The following is a 23,888-nucleotide window of genomic DNA, read 5'->3' as shown; positions in this document are numbered from 1 at the left end:
GAACAGCCATTTCACAAATGTCTGCTCTTGGCCTTGTGGGCACTAGATAGGAGTGTGGCTAGGTACCCCCTGCAGAAAAGCCGGGCAAAGCACAGGCTTTCCTGCTGGGGAGTTGGTACCTTTCTTTCCACGACAGAAGGGAAGCTACATTGTTATGATTACCATTATTATTTTATTGTTACTGTGGACTTTGCTTTGGAGAAGCTGGAGAAGAAAGTGAGCTGCATTCAGATCTCTTTAGACCATTGGTCTTTGCTAAGCCATTGTGTCTTGAGGATGTATTTCTGGCATAGACCTGAGTTTGCACTCAGTAAACCACTTGCTTTGAAGCTAAAGATGAGAGAACCAGTTGCATGTTATATTTTTACGTATTTCCCCAAATGGGATCATTTGAAAAGTATCTGTTAAGATTATAAGGAAAATGATAAGGTAAAATTCTGCCTAGACAGATGTAATACATTGAAGGCAATGTGGTTGTAGAAATTTTAATGGGAAAGAGGCACTTAGAAAACAGGGTTAGATGTCTGTGGGAAGGGAAGGCAGTGGGCAAGATAGTCACGACCCCCAGACCTGCTGGAACCTTTAAGAAGCGCTTCCTTGCAGAAGACGAGGAGGGCAGGGTATTTAACAACGCTGAAGTCCCCTTCTTGAAAGAGTGCCATCTTTTTGTATTTATTTATAATAATAGTACAGACTATTATGTTAAGTACTTTTATATTAAATACTTTTTATGTGCCAAATTCTCTACATGCATTATTTAATTTAATCCTCACGCACAATTATCCTGTGGGTAGGATATAGGGAAGCGGGACTTAAGCTCATGACTTTCAACTCCAAGTCACAAGCCCCCTTCTCAAAGAGTCTGTGGTCTGTTTTGGAGCCAAGACATACACAAATGAAAAGGGACAGAGAGTGTGTGAATCTGGAGGTGCTGAGAAGACTTGCTCGAGTGAGCGTCGTTCGTTTCTTGGAGGAGGAAGGGCTTGGGTTAACCATCAAAGGATTGACAAGGTTGGGCAGAGGAAATAAAGGATGAGCAGAAGCAGAAAGGCAGAGAAAAGACATGAGACTGAACAGGAATGTTGCTTTTCCCAGGTTGAAGAGGTGAAGCTTAAGTTGCTGGGCTGGATATCAATAGAAAGTTAAGGAAAGGCTCCTGCCCTCAGGATTTTCCAGCTCGCGGTAGAACTAGACCTGGACACGGCCCCATGTTAGATGTTCTGTAATAAGTTCTGTAATGAGGGAAGGAAGGGCTTTCTATGTGAACATGAAGTTTCCAAGAAGGCATCGCAGAGGAAGCGGCATTTGTGAGGGATGTGCAGTAGAGTTTTTGATGGGTTAGGAATCCAGAGATAGGGATGAAGGATGTTTAGTGTGAGCAAAGTACAAGGCAGTTTTGGGGAATGGTGAGCTCTGTATAGCAGGAATATAGATTAATCAGGGAAACGGAGGGGGTCATGAGGCTGGAAAGGTAACCAGGGACTGCCCAGCAACAGAAAGAGCCGGCTGATCCTGGGAAGCCTTGCTCTCCATCCAGAATGCTGGTGACTCAGAATTCTCATAAGAAGGTGGGATGGCCCAGAGTCGCTCAATGCGTTCAGGGGGCGCAGTTCCCAGGATTTGGCTGAACTTTCTCCAGCGAGGACAGGGGTGGGGCTTCTCCATTCTGAGGCAGGAGGTTGTGTAATCCCACTCCTGACTTCTCTCGGGTAAAGGGATACCAAAAACTCTAAAGGCTCTGGCTCCTGGTTTAACTTGAGCACCTCATAATCATGCAGCTGTTTATCCCTGACTCAGGAATGGGAAGTCAGTAGCAGAGAACACCAGATCTTCAGTCCATAAAACATAAAACACTTATTTCACGGGGCTGGCTCCAAGGCATATCCATCCCAAAATTCTGCCTCAGACTCAGCCTAGGGCTTAAGACTGCTTTGGTTTATTATTTGTTTAAATATTCTCTGCCAGTACTTTTTTGAGCACTGTCTCTGTGCTAGGCACTGGGCTAAGACCCTTATGTGGATGGTCTGTTGTAATCTGCTTATAAATCCTTGGAAGTTGTCGGATTATTGGCTCCATTTCACAGTGAGGAAATGACACCTCAACCAGCACTTTAAGTGGAAGAGCTGGATGTGACCCCAGCGTCAGACTCCAGAACCTGAATTCCCTTCACTTCTTTTTTTTTTTTTTAATTAATTAATTTAATTTATTTATTTTTGGCTGTGTTGGGTCTTGTGTTGCTGTGCACGGGTTTTCTCTAGCTGCAGCGAGCGGGGGCCACTCTTTGTTGCGGTACGCGGGCTTCTCACTGCCGTAGCTTCTCTTGTGGAGCACGGGCTCTAGGCGCACGGGCTTCAGTAGTTGTGGCACGTGGGCTCAGCAATTGTGACTCACAGGCTCTAGAGCGCAGGCTCAGTAGTTGTGGCTCCCGGGATTAGTTGCTCCATGGCATGTGGGATCTTCCCGGACCAGGGCTCGAACCCGTGTCCCCTGCATTGGCAGGCGGATTCTTAACCACTGTGCCACCAGGGAAGTCCCCCTCCGTTCACTTCTAACACATCCTTATTCACGCAACCCCCTTCTACGCCTCTTGCCCATGAGTGTATGTATAGGTGGGCCTTTAACCTCACACTGCAGTTGGCAGCACATCCCTGAAACCTTCCACCCAAGTGCCTTCAGCATTTTGGGATGCCTTCAGTCCCAGTAAGAGAAGTTGCCTCTAATGAGATCCTCATTTCCAGTATCATTTTCCAACGGAATATGTGTCTTCCCCAAGGTGAGAAGCCATACCAGTGTGACTTCAAGGACTGTGAGCGAAGGTTTTCTCGTTCAGACCAGCTCAAAAGACACCAAAGGAGACACACAGGTTTGTAGGCTCACTTCTCATTGCTGGCAGTGTGTTCCCTCGGGTCATGGTTGATTTTGTGATTCTCTTTATTGTTCAATATGGATGTGAGAGGGTCAGCCATTTGTTTAGTTTCTCCAATAATTTTTCCCCCCTAATCTCTGGGGATTTACCTTCCCTTAAGGAAAAAAAAAAAAAAAGAAGAAGAAGAAGAAAGGAAAGAAAAAGAAACATCCCATATTTCCCCTGAAAACCACAGAGCCATGATATTCCCACTAGCAGTTTGCTGATGATACACTGAGTGTCAGTAAAGAACATGGGTGGTGGAGAGCAAAATCCCATTTGTAGTGTGTGATTCACTTTTTCAGTCTCAGACACAACTGAGAACTTGGTGAGAAGCTGGACATTTGTGGTTAAGCAGTAGTTGTTCCCAAGACCACAGGTCTTCAAGGATTACTGTGTAGAATCAGGTGGTTCCTGCGGGGCCTGGGGTACTGGGGAAATCTGAGGGCGAGGCAGATATTGCAGGCGTGGCTGGAGATGCCTGGCTCCTCGGGCCGCCGGGAAGCAGGCCTTGTGGGCCTTGCTTTGCCCCACATGGTTAGGGCCACGGCTAGACCTTCTCTGTCCGTTTAGGTGTGAAACCATTCCAGTGTAAAACTTGTCAGCGAAAGTTCTCCCGGTCTGACCATCTGAAGACCCACACCAGGACTCATACAGGTAAAACAAGTGCGTAAACTTTTCTTCACATTTATTTTTCATTATTTTTTTAAACTACTGTTGAATGGAGTTGCTTGTGATGAGAGAGATTGGAAAAAACAAGTGTAAAGGTTCTAAACAGGTTTAGATTCAGTGGAGAGAAAGAACACTGCATGGCTATCTTTAAATAACAACATTGTTTAAGAAGGAATGAGGGTGGGGGACACAGAGCATAAGAGATGTGAAAAGAACTCTTCATGAGTGTCCAGAATGAAGTGAAGAGATAAGCTAGGTCCCTGCTGTTCCCAATTTGTTGCATCACATTTTTATCAACTCAGTTTGATAGGATAATCAACCTTACAGAAAAACAGCAAAAATTTTAGCAAGCCAAACACTTATTTTCCTGAAAGTTTGTGTTTCACAACACTATTTTCAGAGGCCTGAATCTTTGCTCTGCTAAAAGTTAATGCTGCAGGAGCAGTCATGGTTTCTGCCAGACCCATATCAGTGTGTGGGTATTATTTCCTTCATACTAGAATAGAGAGGGGAAAAGGACATTAATTCACTGGCTGCTGAAAGTTTTTGCTTCTCCACAAGGCTGGTGTGATTCATAATGAAAACAGCACCATCTTTGTTGTGTATTTTCTGGCTTTGGAGGGAGGGCCAATGCTTAGGTTATCTCATTTTATCTTCACAACATCCTTGGAAGAAGAGTAGGGTAGGCACGTTGTATCCCCATTTTACAGATGAGGAGGCTGAGGCACGTGATAAAATGACTTTGTCTAAAATCCCAAAGCTAGTAAGTAGCAAACCCAGTTCTGTCTTCTCCCAGCCCACCTACCCACTGCCTTCTTTGTTGGGGAAAGAGCCTGGGTTCACCTTGCAGCCCAGGGAGGACAGAGAATAAAGAAGAGACCCAAGGTCAGCAGAGTTGAATTCCATTGAGAGACTGAGGAGAATGATGACTGACAGGAGAAGAGGTTGGGATTTGTCCGTTAGGAGGTGATCTTTGACAGCATGGCTGGCGGTGGGAGTGGGGAGCAGAGGGACAGTGAGTAGGAGGTGAGGGAAACGGGAGGTCATGAGCCCCTGTGAAGTCCTGGATTCTCAGCCCCAACAGGCTGTACTTACAGACAGTCAAGGCACCTGTGCCCCAGAGTTGGTGGGATGGGCATCTCGTTCCCCAACTCAGGTGCCTTTGGTGTCACTTCTTTGCCTTAGTCCTGAGCTCATAACTTGGTGGGAAAGAGTTATCATCGCTTGTACCCTGCCCCCTACCCCCCGTGCATATCTGTATATGTACAAAGTGACGTATGTCACCAGCAGACTGTTTAATGCTCTATTTGACTGGCCTCCAGTTCTGACCCTGGAACAGCGCCTCTCCTGGGACATTTCTCAGTGCTTGTCCCATCCAGTAGTTCTCAGAGAAAGCAATGTGGGACTAGCCATATCCTGAGAACATCCCCACGTGGTACAGGAATAGGCTCCTGCAACGTTTGTACTTAGGATAAAGCTATGGCTGTATTTCCATTATGTCAAGGTCCAAGAGGTATGATGCAGCAAAGTGTGTGGGCTTTGGAATCAGACAGACCTGGATTTAAGTCTTGCCTGGGTCTGCCCTCACCAGAGGTCCAGCTTCATCTGTAGAGTGGGGATAATAATGCTGGCCTTACAGGCTGCTGTAAGGAGTACACGAAATTATATATATGTGTGTGTGTGTGTGTGTGTGTACATGTATGTATATATATATATTTGAATATATATGTATGTATATGTGTGTGTGTGTTATATATATATATATATATATATATATATATATATATATACACACACACACACACACACACACACCCCCAGCACAAGGCTTGGCATGTATTAGGCATTCATAAATGCTAATTATCTTCCCTATCCAAAATGAGGCTTGGAAGGATCTTCTGAGGCCTCCTTAGATGGAGAAGCCTCGATTTTTTGGCAAGCTTGTTAAAAAATCTCAAAACCATGCCTCAGTTAGAATCTTCTGTATAATGGGTATTATGCTGAGTAATCCTTTAAGGTGAAAGAAGCAAATACCATGTGCACTGATGTCAGTGATTTATTTAAAAACACCCAGCCCATCCAGAATATCTATACAGACAGAGATATTAAAGCTACAGTCACAGCTCCGCTACTGGATGGCTGTCAATCAGCAATATCCAGGGTGATGATCCTGAGGCCCTTGCCTCCCAGTTAAGCTCAATTCCCTCCTTAAACAGCAAAGGGGAAACATTTACGCAGTTCACAAATCAGTCTAATGGCAGGGGTTTTACCAGATGTTTTTCCCCCTTGATTAAATATGAATTGCCCAGACATTTCCATTAACTAGACTCATTCTTTCTCTCCCATTTCCCAAGTCTTCTGACTCAATAACACTTTATAATTGTCACAGTATTTTAATCCTTAAGGCCCCAGAGGTGCTGCCACTTCAAGGCTGCTTGCGAGATGAGCCCGATTTGTTAGCTTAGGGAAAGAGCTAGAGAGAATCTGGAGTGGGTGTCTTGTGATGATTTAATTTGGGCCTTTGATGATTGAACTTGCGCCCCATCTCTCCACCGCAAGTGTCTCTGACTGGCCATTGTGTCAACAGGTGAAAAGCCCTTCAGCTGTCGGTGGCCCAGTTGTCAGAAAAAGTTTGCCCGGTCAGACGAATTAGTCCGCCATCACAACATGCACCAGAGAAACATGAGCAAACTCCAGCTGGCGCTTTGAGGGGTCCACGCCAGGCACCGTTCTGTGTCTCAGGCAGGACTGTGTGTGAACTACCTTCAAAGCTGACTTTAAAATTCCTCCTCACTCGCCTCTCTAAGAAGGAAACGGAGGTTGATCTTCTTCATCCAGCTTCCGAGAAAGATGCCTGTACCACTGGATCCTACCAGGTTTGCTCAGAGGAGTTGGTCTCTGCTTAGCCAACTTTTAGTTGACTCATAAGGCTCTGGAGAAGTGGCTGTCAGCGTCCAGTTAGTTAAAAGCCCGTTGCCATTTGGTCTGGATTTTCCACTGTAAGAAGAGCCATTGTTGGTAATGTTCCCCCCTGCCCCTTCTCCCTTTACGCTCATTTTCATGAGGAATGGAGTCATTGTACCTTTTTCCATCATAGAATATTTATAGGCCAGGGCATGTGGATGTGTCTGCTAATGTAAACTTTGTCATGGTTTCCATTTACTAACAGCAACAGCAAGAAATAAATCAGAGAGCAAGGCACTGGGGGTGAGTCTCGTCCGACATTCCGGAGCTTAGGCAGGCTGCTAACCTGGAAAGCAGGATGTAGCGCCACCAGGCAACTTTTAAAACTCAAGCATTTCAAGCAGCTGAAAAAAGAATCAGAACTAACCAGTACCTCTGCAGAGATATCTAAAAGAATCTTATCATTCAGTTAATTCAATGTTAACATTAGCACAATGCTCTTAAGAAACCGTGCTTGAGGATCTGAGATTTTGTTTTTGTGTTTCTTTTTGACTTTTTTGAGTTGTAATCATATGCATCTTCAGAGATGTACGTATCTCCTCACACAAAGGAAGTGGAATTCATTTTTATCATTTGGGGTGTCCTTAAGAGTGTACAGACCACACTGGTTATGTGGATTCAAGTTGTAAAAATTAAAGTGACTCTAAAAGAAAATAAGGGCTGGTCCGGGATCTCCACTGATAAGACTGTTCTTTAGTAACTTAAGTAACTTTGGGTCTACAAGTATATGTGAAAAAAAATGAGACTTACTAGTGTGAGGAAATCCATTGTTTAAAGGTGGTTGGGTGTATGTGTGTGTTTTGTTTTTGTTTTTTAAGGGAGGGAGTTTATTATTTACTGTTGCTTGAAATTATTGTGTAAATATATATATCTGATAATGATTTGCTCTTTGACAACTAAAGTTAGGAAATGTATAAATGTTAGATGCATCACTGTTTTGGTGTTGATCTTCCAACGTATACCACTAAGTAACACTAAAAATGTAACCTGCATTTTTCACTTCGCTCTCAATTAAAGTCTATTCAAAAGGAAAGTGGTAAGATTCTATCAGCTGTATTGTGTACAAATCTTGAGGACAGTTGAGCCTCTTTTAAACAGGTAAGATGCTGACGCTGACATCAATGACCACTTAAGTCTGTCCAGGTCCTGACCACTCGTTATTTCTCTCAGTTGAACCTCAAGAGGCAATTACTGGTCATAGAAGCAGCCAGAGAGCACCGCCTTCACCTCTCATCATGCCATGTGGATGGCGTGGGGGGAATTGTATTTTCAGAGTCATTTTCATTGGGCTCTCATTGTATCACTGCTTACTCCAGGTCAGCAAAACAGAGTAGAGAGATGCAAATGATAACTGGTCTTTTTTGAAAAGTTCACTGGTATACACTGCAATCAGGAGAGTAAACTGAACACCTAGTACAACCAAATTTACAATTGTAGTTGCTATAAATTAGCTCAGCAGGTTGGAAACTGCTTAGACTTTCCAGGGCAGCCGAGTGTGAAAGGCAAATATCTACGTTATCTATAAACTATAAACTCTCTTTCTGGTTCTGGTGGATGGTTTTTCAGTTGTAAATAAGGAGATTAATTTGGTGCCACCCCTCTCAACTCCGGTATCTGGGAGCTCGTGTGCATTCCAGGCTTCATTTCTTCATTTAAAATGTATCTTGAGCAGACAGCAGCTCACAACAGAGACTCTTCTGCGTTGAAGTGCAGCTCAAAGTTTGGGCTGCTGAAAAGTCAGGTCCTGAGGCCCCTGTTGGTTTGCATCTGGCTCTTGCATCACTGTTAATTATAGCCAGCGTAGTGACTCATTTGTATCAGCAGTTTTTATCTTTTCCTGCCAGAAGACGGCATTTCTCTGGAGAAGCTCAGGACAAGCATGGCAAACGTCAGCGAGTCAGAGCGAGCCAGGTTTCACAAGAGCAGTCACATTGTTTCATCTGCACTAGGAAGCCCAGAGATTCTCACACTACTTTAGCAGGTTAGCTTGCAGTTAAGGTCATGGGCTTTGGAAAGCAGACCAACCTGGGTTCAGATCCTAAGTCCTCGGTTTCCTTATCTGTGAAGTGGGGACTTTTTGTCCCTATCTGTCTGATAGGGTCGTAGTGAGGATTAAATGGGGGGAAAAAGCATGAAAGCATCTAGTACATAGCAAAGGCTTAATAGGCATCATCTAGGAAAATGATTACCTGAGAACTCATGCTAATTTCCTTTACCTCCCCCCTCACCCCCTGCATCCTCTTGCGGTGTCCAGACATCTTCATGCAAAATGACAAACAAATCCATTTCCATATGCTACAAACCAGAGTTAAGGTTTGCAGCAAGAGGGCTCTTGTCAGCCTCCCCACAGAGACCACATCTATTTGCTTTGTGCCTTTTGTAACACACCCAGTGGCACTGAGTGTGTGTTTTGAGACCCGTGGAGTTGACCACGAGCAGATTGTCAGGATGAAAGCTGGTCAGAGGGAGCTCTCTGTAGCTCAGGCTAGAGTCTATATGAGGTGCAAAGGTCAAAATGTACATTTTTCCATCTTGCTTTAGTAAAGTGCATGGTCCAATATCTTTAAAAGGCCACCTTCAGCCCCCCAGTGGATCTTCCCAGACTCTCTCATCCCGGCACCTCTGTAGCCCTTAGAGTACATAACATTCAATAGTATTTTTTATGGGTATCATGCTTTCCCACCTAGGACCATCTATCTATAAGGTAGACAGGACAAGTATTATTCCCACTGTACAGATGAGGAAGCTGAGGCTCGGTGAAAGTAGTGGCTGAGGCAGGACTTGGTTTAGGTGTTCTGTATCCAAGTTTTCTTCCAAAACGTGCTCGATGATATAGACATGCACTCTGCTCCACGGTTTCATATCTACAAGTCGTATCTTCCTAACCATGCGTGAGCTTCTAGAGGAGTGGATCGTCTCCCTTCCTGTGTTACTTCCTTGAGGACTTCTCAACCTTTAATATCGATAGACATTCCCTGAGGAATTCCCTGAGGCATGTTCTGGGGTGGGGCCTGAGACTGCATTCCTAACAAGCTCCCAGGCGACGCCCACCCTGCTGGTCTGTGGACGACAATTTACAAAGACCTAACGGCTGGGCTCGAGAAATACTTGCTATAAGGTGACTGATGAGCTTTGCACCTGACGCTCCTGAGACTGCCCTGAACCTTTTTAGCCTGTAGAGAGCGTCTGTGAAGATGGCCCGGGGCCCACTGCGATGAGCCCCGGGGCTGTGGGACAGGACATTGGTGCTGAATGCAGTCAGAAGAGCTGTATGCAGGAGAGTCCATCCGTGAGGAGCTTTGTTTCCAAAACAGCCTGACCGTCCTCTGTCAGTGACTTTCCCCAAGCAAGGGAGACCCCCTCCGCCAGGTAAGGAGAAGGCGGTACACGGTCCCACCTGCATATCCAGCCCTCACACCTCACTCAGGTCACATCTCCACAGCAGGCCTCTCCCTCCCTGAGGCGTGTTTTCCAGCACCCGCAAACTGAAACCTCGTGGCTTTGGAGCGGATTTATTCCCTGTGAGCCAGGCAGGAATTCCCCACGTCTTGTCCCTACGAGGAGCCACTTGCTTAGCTCTTTGGGTACCAAAGGGAAAAGGAAAAAGGCAATGTCTTCCAGAGCCCTGTCCTCCCTGCAGGGTGTTTGCATCACTGATTTTGGACTAACAGGTGTGTCAAGAACAGGTGTAGGGGTGTGTGTGTGTGTGTGTGTGTAAATAGAACAGTGGTTCCCAACTAGGGGCATTTTTCTTCAAAGGCTTGCAGCAGGCAGAGTGGCTCATAGGAACTTCTCACAGGTGAATGTATAAGAACTACAGTAAGGGAAACAAATCCCCAAGAAAACATGAAGGTCTTGGCCCTTTTTATTCAGGTCTTTGCTTCTAGTGACTATTTTATTGTATTTCAAATGATTGAAATCTGCACAAAACTTAATAAATAAATGTAAATGATACAATGTTGATGACCACATGGTCTGATTTCTTACACTGAGAAAGTAGCTGCTTCAGTGGAGGGCTCTGGGCTTTTCTCCATTTTTCAAGCAGCCTTGAGAAGGAAAGAGAGAGTCAGGCAGCATAGGAAGGGTCATCTCTCAGAGGGATGGAAACCCACCAGACCAGCCAGCAGACAGCCGTACGCAGTCAGGACCTCCTGAATAAAGTTTTGTTTCAGAGACTCGTGAGGGGATGAGGACAAAATCCTGAGGATGCAGATGCAGGAAAGTCAGTGCCTTTAAGCACACTGTGAAAATCAGCTAGCTATGAGTGGAAGTCTCAGACAGATCTCAGATATAAGCAGCTAAGGCAGACCAAATTAGCAAATGTGAGTTTAGGAGATAACAAGATATTTTTATGGAACAGGGAGGATTGAGAGGTGGTCCAGGAGGAGGGGCTAAGATTAGCGTAGAGGGTGGGTTGGCTGAAACAAGTGGCTTCTCCCCTTCTCGGCATCCTGGGAGCATTGACGTTGACACTGGGTGAGAAGGATAGCCTGACACGGCAGGGATTCTGAGGGCCACTGAGGAGGCAGTTGGACTCCAGGAGAAAGAAAGGAGGGGTAGAAAGAGGGGGACAACTCTGGGAAGAAAGATGAGACAGATGAGGGGTGGAGTGCGGATATCAGGGAGGTCTGACAGGAAGAGGGGGCTTCTGTCTGACAGGGCCCGACACCCCATGTGAACCCACCCCAGCTCTGTTAACACGCACCCAGGGCCTTCCCAAGTGGGAGATGCTCAAGGGCTAACATGCAAATGATAATAATGGGGCCATTTATCGGACCTTTATGTACAGACCAGTGCCATTGTACATGCATTCTCTTATTGAGAATGTTCCCACTTTACAGATAAAGAAACTGAGACCCTACGAAGTAGCTCACACAGGGTCTCACAGCTCGCGTATGGCAGAGATTCAAACCCAACTCTGACTCAGAGCCCACGCTCTCAACCCCTTCATTTTACGGTATTTATCCCCCTCGTCTCAGGGCATGTTGGCCTGGAGGAGGAGCAGGAATGCCGAGAGAAGGCAACAGTGGCGCCTTCTTGCCCACCGGCTTGTTCGGATACTAGGAATGTTTGCCAGGTGTCCAGAGGAAGAATAGGCATGATTGGCAAAATGTTCCCTCCTCCCGTTTCCAGTTGCAGAGCCTGTTCGTAAAGTATGTTTTCATTCAATATTTTATATTAAATACCGGAACTTAAATGACCTAGCATAATGTTAGCCAGACAGTGATAAAAGGGGAAAATTGAGAAACACATTTAAAAGTTCAAGGTCAATGAATACTTTATAAAAGCAGCATCCTGCTTTCCCCAGGAGTTCTACGTCAGAGGGAGCGGGTGCAGGAGGAAGCTGCTGGTGTCTGGTGATGGTGGAGGTGAGGGAAGCTCCTGACGGGTCCCATGGATAGGATTATCCCCTTGTCTCCGCGGGCAGCCTCCATTTTTCTAAGATGTCTCTGGGTCCTTACCATCCAAAGGAGGAAGGCCAGGGAGCCTGTCACAGATGTCTCTTGTCCTAATTTTTCTGAGGTCTACAAATATAATGATCCATCTCAGTGGCCTTTATCACTCACCATGGGCACAGCCTTCCTTCCGGTCCCCACTGCAGCAGACCTTCTCCCCTGGCAGGGGAGAAGGGGCACAGTGATCCTTGGTAAGGGCTTACAAAGGTCTCATGGGGGAAGAAGTCCAGGGAGGCCGCCCCTGCCCTCATCCTAGCACCAGGCCGAGTGAGGCAGAGTTCATCCCTCCTTGTAGACCCCTCCTGATGAAGATGCCTTTGAGTTCGCTGGGTGGGCAACACAAAGCACGTTCTGAGGAAGATTCCTGATGCTGTCACGTGGAGACAAGCTGCCACTGTTTTTAGACAGAGACTCCTAGGCCCTGGGAGAAGCAGCTGAGGGGCTGTGAATCTTGGAAGACCCTCCCCCCACCTGTAAGTGTCTAGTAAATTCCAACTGCTGGTGGCACGATACAATGGCTCAGCTTGCTGATCCCGCCCCTGGCGAGTCCCTCCATTCACCTCTATCAGGAGCGGTCTAGAAAGGCCCAAAGCAAAGCATGAGGATTGTTGAAAGAGGCCTTGGGGTGGGCGTGCCCTCCAGGAGGCGAGAGCATCCCAGCAATGGGATACAGGCTCAGACCATGAGACCTGAAACACTTGAACCTCAGCTTCTGCTCAGATTAACAACACTGCTCCCCTCCACGGAAGGGGATGCCACAGGGGCTTAGTCCACACGCTCAGGCAGGGTAGCCAGGTCTCCAGCTGTGCATCGAGGACTGAGTCAGAGCCTGTCCCTGGGTTCTCGCCCGCACTGGCCCTGGGCCACCCCACCAGCAAGCCGTGGCCCACTGCAGAGAGGAGACATGGGCCGCGCTGGGCAAAGCCAGGAGGGGCAGGTAGTCAGCAACTGCCAAACTCCACTTGTCCCACAGTTGTCTCTGTGATCCTCCAGGAGACTGAAGGGACTGGGACACAAGGTCACCTCGCCACCTGTCAGGTCACCCTGGCCAGCTGGTGGCTAATCAGGCAAGGATAGCTGGGACCCACCCTCATCAGATGTCAGGCCCATGCCCAGGTGTCGTGAGGCATCTTTCGTATAAAGGTCCTCTCTGAACCCATCAAAATGCCTGCTGCTGGTTTCAACTTCCCAAGGAAGAGGAGAGGAAGAAAGTATTCAGAGGCCTTGGCTCAGGTACGAAACATGGAGTGTGTCAGCAAGAGGAACAGTATCAAGGAACCGGGAGAGCTGTGGGTCTCAGTCTGGGGGCCAGTTCGGGTCTTCGGAAACACCTTGCTGGCTCCGCATTCCTTGGTTGGTATACTGAACGAGAAGAACAATGGCTCAAATAACCAAAAGCAGCGGCAATTAAAAACTCCTGGTTCTGGGTTCTGAGACGAATTTATAGTGTGTGGGTTTTTTAAAACCCCAATGATAGATTCATATTTTATCAATATTTTACTACGGTCCTCACGGTGCTACTAAACCTGGATGAAAAAGGAAAGGTTTATCTGACTAGCTACTGCAGAGTCTCCAGATATTTATTTCATTGTGCCTATTTTCCTCCACACTAGTCCTTTTAGGATTACAGGCTGTGTGGATAGGTGAAACTCAATTTCATTCCCCAGATCCGCCACTTAACCAGCCCCATGACTCTGGACAGCTGGACGGAAACCTCAGTTTGCTCACCTCTAAGGTGGGAATGTAACACTGACCTCATGGGACAGTTGTACAGGATAAACGTGGCAAAGTGCCTGGTGTGGGGCTCGGCACATAATGGGAAGTTAGTTAATAAACAGCAGCTTGTTCTTATAATTTTGTCTTTGATACTGTGGGCACCCACTGGGTGTCTGGCTTGGCCTTTCCTGGGCACCCCCCTGCCCCCTGGAAGTCAGTGAGGGGAGCCCAGGATAGTGGCAGGATGGCCGGTTTAGTCAGGGCATTCAGTCCTGGTGAACCTGACAGCTCTTTCCCCGTGGCAAGCATTCCTTGCCAACTCCATGAGGCGGAATGCAAACACCAGGCGAGTTCCGTACCATGCCCCAGCCTGCCAGGATGCACTCCTAGAAGCAGATACGTGCAGGCTCCAGCCCGTCAGAAGAATTCATTAGGACAGTCTGTGATATGCTGCTGAAACCGGAGGCTCGTTCAGGCAGGCCGGGGATGGGGAAGTCTTGTCCCTGCTGAACCTCTCCAGCTGATAAAGGCAGCCTCTGCTGGCAGATTTCATTTTTCACTGGGCCATCTGCATCCAGTCAAGGATAACTTGTCTTTCCCCAAAAGCTCCTCGTCCGCATCAACCCCGCACAACTTCCCCCCTCCGTGAGTCAGGGCACCACTCCTGGTGCCTGGGGTCATGGGGACGGTGTGGTGTCAACAAACCAGTGTCATCATAATACAGACAGAAGCATTGAAGTGGCCGGGTGTTTATGTGGTTGATGCCCTGTTGCTTTTTATCAGCCCGAGTTATTGCCTATTTAGTTCTGGGTTAGCTGGTCTTAAATCTTCAGAGCAGTGTTTTTATTTTCTTAATTTTGTCATTGCAGTTATCAGCTTTTATCACCTGTGTATATAGGGAACGTTACTACTCTCTGTGGTCATTCTTATTCTTTATCCTTCCCCTCTCACTCTCTCCCTTTTCATTCCCTCCCTCTACTTCTCTCTTGCAGGTTGGAAATTCCCAGTTTGAGAGGGTCGGTCTAGCTCTTCCTTCTGACTCTGGGGTTCTTGTGTCAGTCCTGAGGGGACATCTTAGAGGACACCGTCCATCCTTGTGGAAGGCTTATCGGTTTGGGGGCAGCTTAAGAGAAGAATCAAGTTCTTGCCTTCACATCTACCTCATCCACCGCCTTTTTGTGATTGCCAAAAAATTTAAGGCCAACTGTAGTGGCTTGAGTCTTCCCAGAACATCCCTTCGGAGCTGAGGTTGGCCAGAAGGAGCTCTTACCCTGCAGTGGGCACTTCCTGCCCACAGCTAGAGAAAAGACATACCCTGCTAGCCACTCTTGTCCAACCACTACCAGTAGAACTGCTTTTATGGACCTTCCAGAGACAGGGACATTTAAACTAGGTTAAGGAGTGATGTCATTCACTGCCTAACTTAAAATCAGAGATAAGTTTATAACTTCATTCATTTAGCAGTCATATATTGTGAGCCTCCTATGTGTCTGGCTCCTAGTTCAGAGATGAAGCAAGCATGGCCCTCTCCCCAAGGGACCTCACAATCTAGTAGGAGAAGCAGAAATTTAAGCAGATAATACAGGGGTGGGCAAAGGATCAAGAATGAGCTTTGCCTAAAGAGGCTAGGGAAGGCTTACCAGACAATAGTTTTCAGCCTGGACATGAAGGATGCATTCCTTCCTTTCTTAGAAGGAAAGGAAGGGGAAGAACACCCCAGGCAGAAGGAACTGTAAGGATTAAAAGGACCGGGAATATCTTGGTACACGTGGAACCATAGTGGGGAAGGAAGGCAGTGGGCCATGTCCAAAAAGACTCCTGCTTTCTCCAGATGGTACGTCCTCAGAGCTGGCTACCCAGTGGTGCATGGAGCTGGCTTCCACTCCCTTGTGAGAGCCAGCTGTTACATACGTAGGACTTCTGCAATCCGCTTGTCAAAACACTAGTAGCTTGAATTGGGAGTGTTTATACCGTGGAAATTGGCAAGTGCTGCAAAGCAGGACTGCTCTTGTTAGTTTGTTTTTTAGAGAGCCGGTTTACACACACTGCTGTAGGCTGCTCTGGGTGGTAGATGTGTAGTTACATCCCAGTAGAGTCTGGGCAACGTGTCTCTCTGTACTCAGAGTCAGTTATTCCCTTCTCCCAAAGGCCCGGCTGTGTGGTTCTTCTTCAACAGCTGCTCCTAAAGGATGAGGAATAGAACAACTCAATTTCTAAAGAGAAATAGAACAACAATCTGATTCTTTCTGTTTCGAAGATGGCTTGGTTTGCGAGGCCTGTGTCCCTGCCTACGTTCTTGTACTTCCTCCCACGTGCCTATTCTAAAGCCTCCGTCACTTTAGAACCTAGGGTCAGTCCCCGCTGTGATCAGTTCCACGCCCTTGATTTCCTCTCTCGTGGGTGGGACAGCACTTGTCCAGAAAGAGATCCTGCAGGGCAGGGGCTGGGCCTCAGACCCTGGAGATCCCAGCGCAGCCAAAGTCAAAAAAGGACTGACTTTTTAAAGAAATATATTTTTCTTCCTTTCACTGAATTGACCAGTTATTTCATTGTCAGTTGCCATAGCCTTGGGCTTGATAACTGTGTGTATAGTTGCTCAGACCCTGAAACCTGTGGCCACAAACAGTTGTCCCAGGGCAGTGTGATAGAAGGAGTCAAACAAAACACGTTCAGACCGTGGCTTTGCTGCTGACCAGTGTTGGCAAATGTATACAAGTTGGCAAATGTATATTGACTTCTCTGAACCTCATTTTCTTCATCTGTGTCGTGGAAATAGAATAACGAGCTCACTTCATAGGGTTGCTGTAAAGATTAACCTAGACTATGTGTACAAAGCACCTGGCTTTGCTAGTTAATGTCTTTTTCCCTCCCCTATTGCCCTGACTACTCCCACCCCCTGCCTTATCTTCATTTAGTGAATTGAGGCTGATGCTAACTTTTTTTAAAAAAATCAATGACCGATCTACCTACATTTCTTCTGCTGGACCCCATTCGTTAGGTTAGGGGAACAGTCAGTGACCCATCCGGGGAGAGAACTTACAGCTGTGGCTTTATTATCACTATGCTCTAATCTCTCTGAATCTGTAACATGTGGATAATAATAGGTTTGCAGTGAGTATCATACGAGATAGTGCATTTAAGGTACTCAGCAATTTGCCTGGCACATTGAGAGCCCTCAATGATGGAAGCCGCTATGATCTAAATTGCTGTGATGAAATAGGCTTGAAAGGATTCTGAGTCAAAGGACCATAGATCTGGAAGGGAGCTTAGAATCCAGTCTTCTTGTTTGCAGACAAACAAAGGGCCACATAATGAGTGGCAGAGGCAGGACTCAAATCCAGGTATCCCAACTCAGAGTCCAGAGTTCCCTGCATCTAACCAGCAGGAAATGGTTAATCCTTGCACAGGACTTTGTTGTTGTTGTTTTTTTTCCTATCGAAGCTGGAAGACCAGAACAACCCTCAAGGAAGATCATTAGTACTGCGGTTTGTTATTTTGAGGCTAATTAGGACTCACATTGCTGTGTTCCCCAAGGGAGAAACTGTACGAGAAGGCTGGGGCTTCATTTCCAGGAATATGGAAGCTGTTACACGTTGCCTCTGAGCACAACCCCAGTGGGGACCAGAGTCCCTGAGAGCTTATGGGACATACATCATCCAGAAATCTGGCTGCCTTGAGCCAAATACAAATACAGACGAGACCCGAAACTGAGGTTTCAGCTCTCTTTAGCAAAATGAGGCATTTTAGCAGATAAGACAAAGCTGGGGAAATTGGCAAAAATCAAATAGCCTCAAAACAAACGTATCTGGAGAAGAATATTGACCATATGTAAAGTGTGTAAAAGTGATTTTTAAGTAGATTTTTTTCCCTTTTCTATTCTTGTGTGTTTATTTTGGCCATTAGCTCGAGATGACTACTGACATTCTTGACTCTTGAAAATCTTCCTCTAGGAGCTGGTCTCATTTTTGCATTTTTTGCCCTTGTTTTAATCTGAAACACCCAGGACATATAAGCATGGGAAAGGAGGGGGTGAGGGGAGGTGAGCCCATCGCTCTGTCTCATGTGGTATGTTTACACTGACTCCTAGTTAGTGGAGCAGAGTGGTGAAAATCCAAGGCTTTAGAGCCCACAGTCCCGAGTTTGTATCCACCTCTGCCGCCATACTCCTCATATGATCCTGAGCAATCATGCAGCTTCTCTCAATCTCATTCTCTTATCTTCCAAAAGGAAGTAATAATAGAACTGGCCTGTATCAGTCTGGGTCCAATCAGGAGACAGAAACCACACAGTGATTTGAACAGGGGTGGTTTAATCTAAAGAAGTATTAAACTCAGATAGGTGCTTAATTACAAAGCTATAAAGAGAATCCTAAAGGGGACGCCAGGGCTGAGGGCAACACTACCTGTGGCTGAGGTTCAGACTCCGTTGGAGAAGGTATGGGTGGAGCCCACCTGGTCTGCTGGGTTGTTTGGCCCAGAGCTGTTCCAGTGGCGAGGCAGTAGGAAACAGCACACGTACAGGTGAGCCAAGGTGGGTGGGCAAAGAGAAGTAGGGTGTTGGGAGTCTACTTCCTGGCAGGTGACACTTGGCCTGGCATTCATGGTGTTGATGTTGGGAGGCCATGGTAAACAGTTGTCCAGGGCACAGGCAAGCAGAGGCTGGTGGCAGATGTACAGGGGATTAGGGAGCCTGGGGAACACTTGGAGTGTTTGCATCAGGAAGGCCAGAGCGAGGTGGTCACTGGGCTCCGGACAGGGCTCAAGGTTGCTGCGGAACTAGGCACCCTGGGTGGGATAGAACACCACTAGACGTCTCCACACGTGCATGGGCAGATGCACAGAGCAGTAGCAACAAGCAAAGGCAAAACAGCACATCAAAACCAGGTAAACTTCTTCCTCCTGTAATGTCTCTCCATTGCCCTCTACTGACAAAGCTTAACACTGTGCTTAGTGTGAAGAAGAAATACATCAAGAATCCCGTCTATCATTGCAAAGCAGGTACTGAAGGGTGAATTTGGAGCTGAGAGGCAATAAACCGATTAACTGGAACAAGACTTGAAAGAGTTGTTTGAGAGATTAATTGAAAGAGACCATGGAGGGTCTTTATCACAATGCCTGATAACTTTCAGTAAATGGAACCTGTCCTCTTGATTCCTGTTGATTCACCAATAGGAGAAGGGATAAATAAATAAATTGTGGTACATTCATACAATGGAATGCTATTTGGTAATAAAAGAATGAATGAATGATCAATGCAGCAAAATGGATGAATCTCAAAAAATTTTGAATGAAAGAAGCCAGAAATAAAAGAGAATGTACTGCATGATTCCTTTTATATGAAGTTCAAGAAAAGGCAAAATTACTCATAGATAGAAACCAGAACTGTGGTTGCCTATGGAGAGTGGGGAAGAGGGCATAAGGGAATTTCTAGGGTGATAGAAATGTTCTCTATCTTTATTGAGGTTTTGATTACGTGGGTGTATACATTTATCAAAAGTCATCAGATTGTACACTTAAAATCAAGACATTTCATTGATTTTACCTCAGTTAAAAAAATACTCCAGTTTGCCTCATCATCTTTGAGGAGGAGGAAGGGAAAAGAATGTTTGGAGTAAGGTCAGTAGATAAAATAAGAATGGAGATGCGGTAAAGATTGTTGAGGCTGGTTGTTGAGTACATGGCGGTTTAGTGTACTTCTCTCTCTACCGTTGTACATGCTGAAAATTTCCATAATATTTTTAAAAAATTAAATGCAAAAGCCAAAGTAGAAGAACCCAAGAAATTCTCTTTCATAATAGAAGCAGACAAGGATGTCCCTTGTTACCACTGCTATTTAACAGGAATTGGCAACACTGGCAATGACTGTTCAAGGATATATAGAGACAAGAGATAATGGCATAATACAAAATACAAAAATAGAAAAGTTTTGAACAGATACTTCATCGAGGAAGATGCACAGGAAAATATATTCAAAATATCACTTATTTGTAGATTACATAATTATATAGCTCGTTGATCTCAGGAAAGCACCCAAGAAAGATTAGTGAGAGAAAATGAGTCCAGCAGCTGAAAATATAAGAAAATTCACTAGAATGGATTTTATTTGTGCCTTGTATGTGAAATACAACTTTGATAGAACAAATTCTCTTAAGCATTACACTTTAAACACCAAATACATACAGATGTCTTAACACAAAAATACTGGTATTTTTTGTCTGATTCTCTTGCCATGTCTATACTTAAGTATTCAAAGTCCCCCCAGTGTTTGAATTAAGGAAGCTTTTACCCTCCAAGGAAACAATTTCATTATCCCAAACGCTTTTGGGGTTACCTTTGGTATGTTTGAGCCTGGATGCTGACTACAAAACTTTCCATGAGACTGATGGGACCCAGTGAGCTTTATTTTTGGTCCTGTATCTCAGGCTCCCCTGGATTCAGGTCACACAAATGCCTAACCCTTGTCTCTACTTTCAGAAGTCTGTATACATCCCAATCTGTTACTTCACTTGACTGGATTTTGCATTTCTTTGATTCTTAAGATATTTAAATGTCTCTGGTCTAGTTTTAAAGACCTCTAAACTTGGTAGAATCCTGCATTCTTTTAATATTTTTCCAGTGTTGGAGTCCAACAACAAATAAAAGATACTGAAACAACACCCAGCTGGATCCTGGATATTTCTCGTTGCATTGTCTGACCTTGTGCTCACAACTTTCAAAGTTATCCTATGGACAATGAAGACAGGACAGGAATTTGAAATGCTGTAACTATTTAGAGGTAAATGTCCCTTGAATTCCATTTTTCTCTTATGAAGTTGCTACGTTCATAATGATAATATTTAAAGGAAATAAATTGCCTCTGGTGCCTCATAAATCAAAACTTTCCCTTGTACCAAATGGTACTTTCGCCCAGGAAAATTAATTCCTCTCTCTGAGGGGCAAGTACTAATTAATTCCTCTCTCTGAGGGGAAAGTATTAATATTAAAACCCTAGGAGAATTTGCCCCAGTCTTCTTACAAGTACTTGTGTGCCCAGATGTGTAGACGGAGAACTCTCTTTGATGACAACATGAGATTGAAATCAGAGTGAAGAAAAGAATCAACTCATCGCTTTTGTCGCTGCTGATGATATTGCCGAGAAAGGGCCGCCCCACCTCTGACGCCCACCCAGCTCCCCATCAAAAACAAACCAGCCTGGAGTTAATCCTAGCAATGGACCCAAGTTTCCCTCCTGCCTCCTCCAGGGGATATTGGCAAATTCCTGAAAGTGCACTCAGGATAGTTTTGCTTTCTCTGTATTTGGTTAATGCTAATTGATAACCCCACTTCAGCAGGCAAACTGCCATCCTTTATCTGTTAATCCAAGGGATTCAGAATAAGAGCATGGACATGGATACAGCTGTGGAATAACCCTTTTCCTTGCTCTCCTCTCATTTATTTGCCTTCTTTTTGTCCCCCCCACCCCGCCCTCCGATGGCTCTCAGAGCATGGTTTATTGAAGCATAGCCCACACCGGAATATAAAACTAAAAAATAATAACAGCACTTCATATTTATTAAGCACTTAACTATGTGCCAGCCACTGGGCTAAGTGCTTTCCATAGATCGTTTAATCCCCACAATCCAATGACACAGCTGCTTCCGAGGCATCTCCACTTGGATCTCCCACAGGTATCAGCAAATCAACATGTTCACAATGGAACCCATCACCTTCCTCCCCAACCCTCCTCCTTCTCCTCCTCAGTGGCTCCAAAGTGCCTCCAACCAGAAACCTGGGAATCCTCCTGGACTCCTCCTTCCTTATGCCCCCATCCGACATCCAATCACTCATGATGCCCTAAGTCCAAATCTAAACCTCTCTCCACTGCTTCCACTTGTCCCCAGCCCCCAACCCCATCATCTGTCTCTGGATTATCATAACAACCTCATAATTATCCTCTCCGTCATCAGTCTTGCTCCCTATAATCTATACTGGCTCAGCAGCCAAGAGGGACTTGGGTAAAATGCAAGTCATCTCACCTCATCACCTGGTTCCCTTAGGATAAAGCCTAAACTTCCCAGGGGTTTACCAGGGCTTTGAACACCTGAACCTTACCTTGCCCCAAAACTCATAGCTCCAATAATCTACTTTATTCTCTCTCATCTCTGAGCTTTTGTTCTAAACTTTGTTTGAATCCCTCCCTCTATAGCTTCCTCTTCCCATTTTTCCCAAACCCCTCTTATTCATCCTCCAGGTCTCAGCCTAAACAGAGAAGCATTTCCTGATCCCCAAGCCTTCTACCCCTGTGACCCCTCACACAATCCCACATTTCTCCTATTATTGCACTTACCATGCCACGCTAGACTTTAAACCTCCTATGGTAGGCAGAATAATGGCTCCCCAAAGATGTCTCAATCCCTAGAACCTATGAATATGTTTCCTTACAAGGCAAAATGCATTTTGCTGATGTGATTAAGTTAAGGATTTTTAAATGGGGAGATTATCTTGGATTTTTGAGGTGGACCTTACATATAAATAGGAAAAGAGACAGGAGAGTCTGAATCAGAAAAGGAGATACGATAAAGGAAGCAGAGCTCAGAGCGATGTAGGGCCATGAGCCAAGGGGCAGCCTCTAGAAGCTGCAAATGGCACAGAAACAGATTTTCCCCTAGAGCTCCCAGAAGGAATGCAGCCCTGATGATGCCTTGATTTTAGCCTAGTGAGGACCATTTTGGACTGCTGATCTTCAGAAGTATACTATAAAAATATTTACGTTGTTTTAAGCCACTAAGTTTGCGGTAATTTCCTGTAACAGCAATAGAAAACAAACACATCCTCTGTGCAGATTTTGTTCCCTCTATATCACTGGCACCTAGAACGGTGACTGGCTCATGGTATGTACTCAATAACATGTGGCAGATGCTATTTTGGGAATATTATCCTCTTTATTTTTCTCCTAGCTTTCTGCTCTCCCTCTTCCTACTCTAGCAGGTAGTCCCTGGGTTCTTTTCCTCAGGAAACAGGTATGACAAGAAGAAATGGCCAGCTGGTCCTGCTTTTGAATTTTTATGTATTTTTATATTTGTATTTGCCAAAAAGTCATAAAGGGAATGACTCTAAGAAGAAATTACCAAGATTTAAAAGAAGGAGGGATTTCTCTTGAAGACCAGAAAAACATTCCTTGAGGGAGGAGGAGGTGGAAAAAGAAAATGCGGCTTGAGAAGGGAGTAGGGAAGCCCCCAGGAGGGGGTGGCTGAGTGATGTGTCTTAGGTAGTCAGGGTGGAGGAGGACCCTAGGCAGCCCAGCTGAATATCTAGTGCCCTCCCGGCCTGGAGGGGCCAGGCAGACAGGAGAAGCGTCTCAGTGGGTACCTACACACACAGATTCCTGGAACAGCAGAAAGACTACCTTCCATGCTTTGGCAATGAGTCCCCCTGAAACATAGGCTAGAACTTTTAAAGTTGACCAAGATTAGACCTCAGTGATGTGGGAGTCTGACGTATAGGAATTAAGTTCCATTCTAAGAAAATAAAGTTATATTGCGTATGCTCTTGAATGTGTGGGTTGAAATTCGAACCCACCACATGCATCCATCAGATGAACGAACCACTCCATGGCTTGATGTCTGTGCTTCTTGCTTTCACATATCTGCAAAAGTCAACTCTGTTATGGCTTAAGTAACTATCCTGCCACAACGCAAAACTCCTTCTTAGCTGTCAAAGAAAATATATTTTAATATCCCATACCACAGCAAGTGATTTAAGCCTATTTTTTTGATTTTCGAAATGAAAATTTGGATCTCTAAGCCTAATATTTTTTGTGTGTTCATTCATTAGTTCAATGCATTCAGATAGCAAGATTATATAGTATAGTGCTTAAGACCAAACACTCTGCTGGGTGTAAATCGTTGCTCTTTCTCTTGCTAGCTGTGTAACCCTGAGCAAGTCACTTAACCTCTTTACAAGAAGCCTATGAACTAGGCTAACACACGGGCTTCTTGTCAAGATTATTTGAGCTAATATATGTAGAATACTTCTGTTTGCATGCGCTGCCTAATTTACTTGTGTTGAACCTTTAAAAAAAATCTGATATATGCATAAAGATTGAACTAATGTCGCGTGCTGTAATTGGAGATAAAGAGAGACGATAGCTCGATATGAAAAGCACTCTGCTGGTGGGTCAGGCTAGTTGTTTTTAGC

General features: G+C 45.4%; 1 protein-coding gene across 1 annotated transcript in view; it reads left to right on the top strand.

The window, feature by feature from the left end:
- WT1 (WT1 transcription factor) overlaps window positions 1-8,955 on the top strand; it is a 49,736-nt gene extending 40,781 nt beyond the window's left edge. Inside the window, exons 7-9 of the mRNA XM_036859194.1 lie at window positions 2,774-2,863; window positions 3,479-3,571; window positions 6,165-8,955. Coding sequence (XP_036715089.1) covers window positions 2,774-2,863; window positions 3,479-3,571; window positions 6,165-6,286 — 305 coding nt within the window. The 3' untranslated portion in view covers window positions 6,287-8,955. The remainder of the gene's footprint in view (window positions 1-2,773; window positions 2,864-3,478; window positions 3,572-6,164) is intronic.
- The last annotated feature ends 14,933 nt before the right edge of the window (window positions 8,956-23,888 follow it).

Source organism: Balaenoptera musculus, chromosome 8 (assembly GCF_009873245.2).
Source record: "Balaenoptera musculus isolate JJ_BM4_2016_0621 chromosome 8, mBalMus1.pri.v3, whole genome shotgun sequence".
Classification (NCBI taxonomy): domain Eukaryota; kingdom Metazoa; phylum Chordata; class Mammalia; order Artiodactyla; family Balaenopteridae; genus Balaenoptera; species Balaenoptera musculus.
Note: the sequence above shows the minus strand (reverse complement) of the source record. Positions and strands in the feature narration are given on the sequence as shown.